The 6,000-nt window shown below is 44.8% G+C and overlaps 1 protein-coding gene across 1 annotated transcript in view; it reads left to right on the top strand.

The window, feature by feature from the left end:
• The first annotated feature begins 3,613 nt into the window (after positions 1 to 3,613).
• LOC138295746 (uncharacterized) overlaps positions 3,614 to 6,000 on the top strand; it is a 401,349-nt gene continuing 398,962 nt past the window's right edge. The window contains exon 1 of the mRNA XM_069234243.1: positions 3,614 to 3,709. Within this exon, the coding sequence (XP_069090344.1) occupies positions 3,692 to 3,709 (18 nt within the window). The 5' untranslated portion in view covers positions 3,614 to 3,691. The remainder of the gene's footprint in view (positions 3,710 to 6,000) is intronic.

Raw genomic sequence — 6,000 nt, 5'->3', positions numbered from 1 at the left:
TGTGAGGAACATGTGTTTTTCTAGCCAAATTTTGAGGTTTGCAAAGGATTCTGGGTAACAGAACCTGGTCCGAGACACACAAGTCACCCCTCCTTGGATTCCCCTAGGTCTCTAGTTTTCAGAAATGCATAGGTTTGGTAGGTTTCCCTAGGTGGCGGCTGAGCTAGAGGCCAAAATCTACAGGTAGTCACTTTGCTAAAAACAGCTCTGTTTTCTGTGATATGTCCACGTTGTGTTTTGGGGCATATCCTGTCGCGGGCGCTAGGCCTACCCACACAAGTGAGGTATCATTTTTATCGGGAGACGTGGGGGAACGCTGGGTGGAAGGAAATTTGTGGCTCCTCTCAGATTCCAGAACTTTCTGCCACAGAAATGTGAGGAACATGTGTTTTTTTAGCCAAATTTTGAGGTTTGCAAAGGATTCTGGGTAACAGAACCTGGTCCGAGCCACACAAGTCACCCCTCCTTGGATTCCCCTAGGTCTCTAGTTTTCAGAAATGCATAGGTTTGGTAGGTTTCCCTAGGTGGCGGCTGAGCTAGAGGCCAAAATCTACAGGTAGTCACTTTGCTAAAAACAGCTCTGTTTTCTGTGATATGTCCACGTTGTGTTTTGGGGCATATCCTGTTGCGGGCGCTAGGCCTACCCACACAAGTGAGGTATCATTTTTATCGGGAGACGTGGGGGAACGCTGGGTGGAAGGAAATTTGTGGCTCCTCTCAGATTCCAGAACTTTCTGCCACAGAAATGTGAGGAACATGTGTTTTTTTAGCCAAATTTTGAGGTTTGCAAAGGATTCTGGGTAACAGAACCTGGTCCGAGCCCCGCAAGTCACCCCTCCTTGGATCCCCCTAGGTCTCTTGTTTTCAGAAATGCACAGGTTTGGTAGGTTTCCCTAGGTGGCGGCTGAGCTAGAGGCCAAAATCTACAGGTAGTCACTTTGCTAAAAACAGCTCTGTTTTCTGTGATATGTCCACGTTGTGTTTTGGGGCATATCCTGTCGCGGGCGCTAGGCCTACCCACACAAGTGAGGTATCATTTTTATCGGGAGACGTGAGGGAACGCTAGGTGGAAGGAAATTTGTGTCTCCTCTCAGATTCCAGAACTTTCTGCCACAGAAATGTGAGGAACATGTGTTTTTTTAGCCAAATTTTGAGGTTTGCAAAGGATTCTGGGTAACCGAACCTGGTCCGAGCCCCACAAGTCACCCCTCCTTGGATTCCCCTCGGTCTCTAGTTTTCAGAAATGCACAGGTTTGGTAGGTTTCCCTAGGTGGCGGCTGAGCTAGAGGCCAAAATCTACAGGTAGTCACTTTGCTAAAAACAGCTCTGTTTTCTGTGATGTGTCCACGTTGTGTTTTGGGGCATATCCTGTCGCGGGCGCTAGGCCTAGCCACACAAGTGAGGTATCATTTTTATCGGGAGACTTGGGGGAACATAGAATAGCAAAACAAGTGTTATTGCCCCTTGTCTTTCTCTACATTTATTCCTTCCAAATATAGGGGTGTGTGTAAAAAAGACATCTATTTGAGAAATTCCATGTAATTCACGTGCTACTATGGTCACCCCGGAATTCATAGATGTGCAAATAACCACTGCTCCTCAACACCTTATCTTGTGCCCTTTTTGGAAATGCAAAGGTTTTCTTGATAGCTATTTTTTACTCCTTATATTTCAGCAAATGAATTACTGTATACCCGGTATAGAATGAAAACGCACTGCAGGGTGCAGCTCATTTATTGGCTCTGGGTTCCTCGGGTTCTTGATGAACCTACAAACCCTATATATCCCCGCAACCAGAGGAGTCCAGCAGACGTAACGGTATATTGCTTTCGATAATCTGACATTGCAGGGAAAAGTTACAGAGTAAAAAGTAGAGAAAAATTGATGTTTTTTTCACCTCAATTTCAATATTTTTCTTTTTCAGCTGTTATTTTCTATAGGAAACCCTTGTAGGATCTACACAAATGACCCCTTGCTGAATTCAGAATTTTGTCTACTTTTCAGAAATGTTTAGGTTTCTGGGATCCAGCATTGGTTTAATGCCCATTTCTGTCACTGACTGGAAGGAGGCTGAAAGCACAAAAAACTGCAAAAATGGGGTATGCCCCAGTAAAATGCCAAAATTGTGTTGAAAAATTGGGTTTTCTGATTCAAGTCTGCCTGTTCCTGAAAGCTGGGAAGCTGCTGAGTTTAGCACCGCAAACCCTTTGTTGATGCCATTTTCAGGGGAAAAACCACAAGCCTTTTTCTGCAGCCACTTTTTCCAATTTTTTTTGAAAAAAACGAAATTTTCACTGTATTTTGGCCAATTTCTTGGCCTCCTTCAAGGGAACCCACAAAGTCTGGGTACCTCTAGAATCCCTAGGATGTTGGAAAAAAAGGACGCAAATTTGGCTTGGTTAGCTTATGTGGACAAAAAGTTATGAGGGCCTAAGCACGAACTGCCCCAAATAGGCAAAAAAAGGCCTGGCACAGGAGGGGGAAAAGGCCTGGCAGCGAAGGGGTTAAGGAGTCTGCGGGTTCAGGATGAGTGTATCAAGGCACTTGTTGGTAAATACATTAAAACGGACTATAATAGGAGAATTGCTACAGCTCCACGTGACTCCTGTTCCAAAGTAGCAGGCGCACTTCCTGTGAAGCATCAGTTTTGCATACATTAGAAACTGTATGCTCTGCTTCCAGCAATATGTATTATAGAACACACTTTTCGTGGAGGAAAGAGCAGTGATGCAATTTTTTTCACTTTCTTGTAATAATAATGAAATAGCATGTACTGACGTGCCACTATTGTAAAACTGAAAAGGGCTAAACCCGTTTGAAGAACATTGAACTACTAAAACACTTCGTGGCAAGGATTACTTTTAGCATTTCTAGAATTCATATTAGAAAGCTCCCTTGAGCCAAGCTTACGAATTGGTAATACTGTCCATCTATAGCCCTCATTGCACGTGGCCTGGTCACTGCTGTGACATTCATCGCACCTGATAAGATCCGGCCCTACTGAGTCGGGTTTCACTGGGTGCACCGAGCTACAAATTTCTAAGGAATAAGGTGGATTTTAGTACTTACCGCATCAAAATCTGGGAGTTTCCGTAAATATGAGGCATTTTCCCCTGACAAAATATCGTCAGTTTTGACCTGCCGATATTAATCACAAATCTCATAATTGTGAATTGTGCACTGAGAGCATTTACAGGGCATACCACAATCTGCTGGGCCGCTCATAACGAGGACCTAGGTTATTTGTTTCTCCTACGCTATAAACCATACATGAAATATTCATAGCCTAAGCAGTGCTCCTGGCTAAAGCAGGCTGATTAGCTCCCCTGCCCCGAGTCATTCCTACGTAGTGTTCCGTAACGTAATGGCGCAGCGCATTCTTGGCAATCACACCTGTGCAGATTTTAATGCCACGCCCTCTCAGTGATGTCAGTTTAACAGCTGTGAATACAAGCTGAATCCAAATCATTAAACTGGATTACTCTTATGCTGTGGGAGAACCGCGGCCCTGCATTTGTGTAGGTTTAATTTTATAGGCGTGTATTTATAGTCCTTTGTGTAATCCGTTTAATTGTTTGAATGGATGATATCTATAGTTTCGTGGTGCTCCCATTTGGTTTCAGGGAGGTGCGACACATTGCATTTAGCAATCCCTTCTGACACAAACACCCGGTTTAACAATCAAGTAAACATGAGAACAAGAAGCGAGGTGAGCTTATTTTATTTTATACAGTAATGTTTTTGCCATGTACCCTTTCAAAGGCTTTGACATCTGTAACCCCTAAACCGAACTTTATTGGCAATACAGGTCAGGCGCGTGTTGCAAAAGTAAACAGGTAAAATACTTTGAATATTATCGCATGTCCAACAGCGGTGGTTTCATTTTACAGGCTGTTTTGGTGACATGAATAGACCGTTTGCAGCCCTCGCTTCAGTTTCTGGCAGGGCTCCTAGGATAATGCAGTTTTTCTTTTTCCATTTTACTAACAAAGACTTCCTTCAGCACGCAGAATATGGTGGGAAAGGTCACCAGTGGATCTTTGTAGGCTGAACATTGCAAGCGAAATTTTCTATCGGTCTCTACTTCTCTCAAGTCACACTCTTGGCAAATTGTTGCATTTCTGGGATTTGTTTTGATCTGTGTCAGCATGTCTCTGTTCCTGTTCTGTTGTCACTGACTCTGTATTTACTGATTGTTTATCAGTGCGTTGGGTTTTTCACTGCTGTAAGGTTTTCTGCAAGATTACGTTTTAGTTGTTAGTTATCTCAGTAACGTGGAGCATTCTAACTTCTTGTGTTATTCCCAGTCATCAGGTAGGTCTATCTATACGTTGTGTAGCACTTCATTTGGACCTGTACTTAAATATCGAAGTGAGTGTCATGTAAAGGGGCATAGAGAACAATGAAACGCATGCTTGAAATCCCATAGTGCTGGCTTGTAGTCTTCCCAGCACTTTGAGAAAGGGTGTTGTGGAAATGGTGAGAAGAGCGATCGTGAATGGAAAAAAAATTGGCAAGTGTTGGTCATGAGCACTTAGAAACATTGTGCATCATGAAAATGGCGTACCATGAAAACATTTTCAGACAGAAGACCGGAAATGCAACATGTTGCAGTCCACGTATCTACCTTCCTTTTCCACCTCCCTTCCCGGCTGGCCCTGCCCATCTGTCTACAAAGCTACATGCACTGGAGATCCTGGGAACAAATTGCAGAAGTGCCTGGGTAAAAGAGGGGGGCAGAGGAGAGGGCTTCAGCAGGCATGTGTGCTCAATCCTTGCACCTCGGGGGCACTTATGGATTACAAAGGGGTTGCAGACTAGTGCGCAGTCCCTTCTGCAAGGCATTTCACATATGTGCTTGGCGAGTGGAACATTCCATGATTTACATTATGTAGTGATTCCTTACAAAGGAGGGAACCACAGTGCCTTTGGGCTGTTGCCACATTGCCACTTTAGAGGATGGGTGTAGACGTTCTCCAGAGGCACCCTAACTGTGCACCACCAAGGAAGTGGAACACAGTTAGTCCTTATGACCTTGGTGGGGAGCGCAGAGAGTTCAAGCAACCTCCCAGGGCCCCACCGCCAGAGGATGCAGTCACAGTCTGTAGCGGTACCGCCATGTGGGCAGTTCCTGCCCACCAAAGGCAGACTGGGTTCAAGTTCAGCAAAAGGAAGTGTGGCGGTATCAAACCATCTCTCACTACTGCACTTCCTCAAGCATTTCTTTTTAGAATTGGGCTCACTGTCCCAGTCGGTGCCAGGTGCACCAAATGAAGGTGCTCATTTTGCCCAGTTGTATTATGGAGCCTTATATATCTGCAGCATTCAATGTATCATTGTGGACTAACTGCAAGTGTGATTTTTTACTTAACTGCAAATGCAGTGGTAACAATTAGCCAGCATGTTCAGCACTGTCATCCTTGCGATACTGATTTGATGACAACAGAATATAGTGTACGTTATCTCCCATTTTACTGCTTTTTGATATAGATGTTTCATCAATGCCTTTTAACAGAGGCAAGGAGCTTACTCCCTTGTCTGTGGAGGGCCGGCGAGCTATATTGAAAATGATAACCTTGCACCAGCTTTTCTATTTTTTCATCACCTTCCTGCTGTGGATCCCTGGAGCATTTGTCAGGAAATTGAATTAATTGGTTACAGGTTTTTTGTGGGGCTCAGGTTGATGAAGAGTGGCCCTGACCGCACTTCTGCGACCTATAACGGATGGTGGAAGGGCCATCCCGGACTTTAAGTCCTGTTATTTGGTGGAAAAGTTACAATGGCTAACCCAGTGGATAGCAAACTGAATGACACCTGATAGGTAGGTGGGCCCCTTCACTCCGGACCTCCCAGCCCTGATTAAAACATTACTCTGCATCAATCCCCCTTCCACCACCAGCCCCGTGGAACTGAACGTGATGCGCCGCTGCTGGCAGCTGTGCCTCTGTAGGTCTGGGGGATCAATACCCCACTCCCCCAAAATCATGCTCCGTTTTGTAG

The sequence above is a fragment of the Pleurodeles waltl genome, chromosome 5, assembly GCF_031143425.1.
Source record: "Pleurodeles waltl isolate 20211129_DDA chromosome 5, aPleWal1.hap1.20221129, whole genome shotgun sequence".
In the NCBI taxonomy this organism is placed as follows: Eukaryota; Metazoa; Chordata; class Amphibia; order Caudata; family Salamandridae; genus Pleurodeles; species Pleurodeles waltl.
Note: the sequence above shows the minus strand (reverse complement) of the source record. Positions and strands in the feature narration are given on the sequence as shown.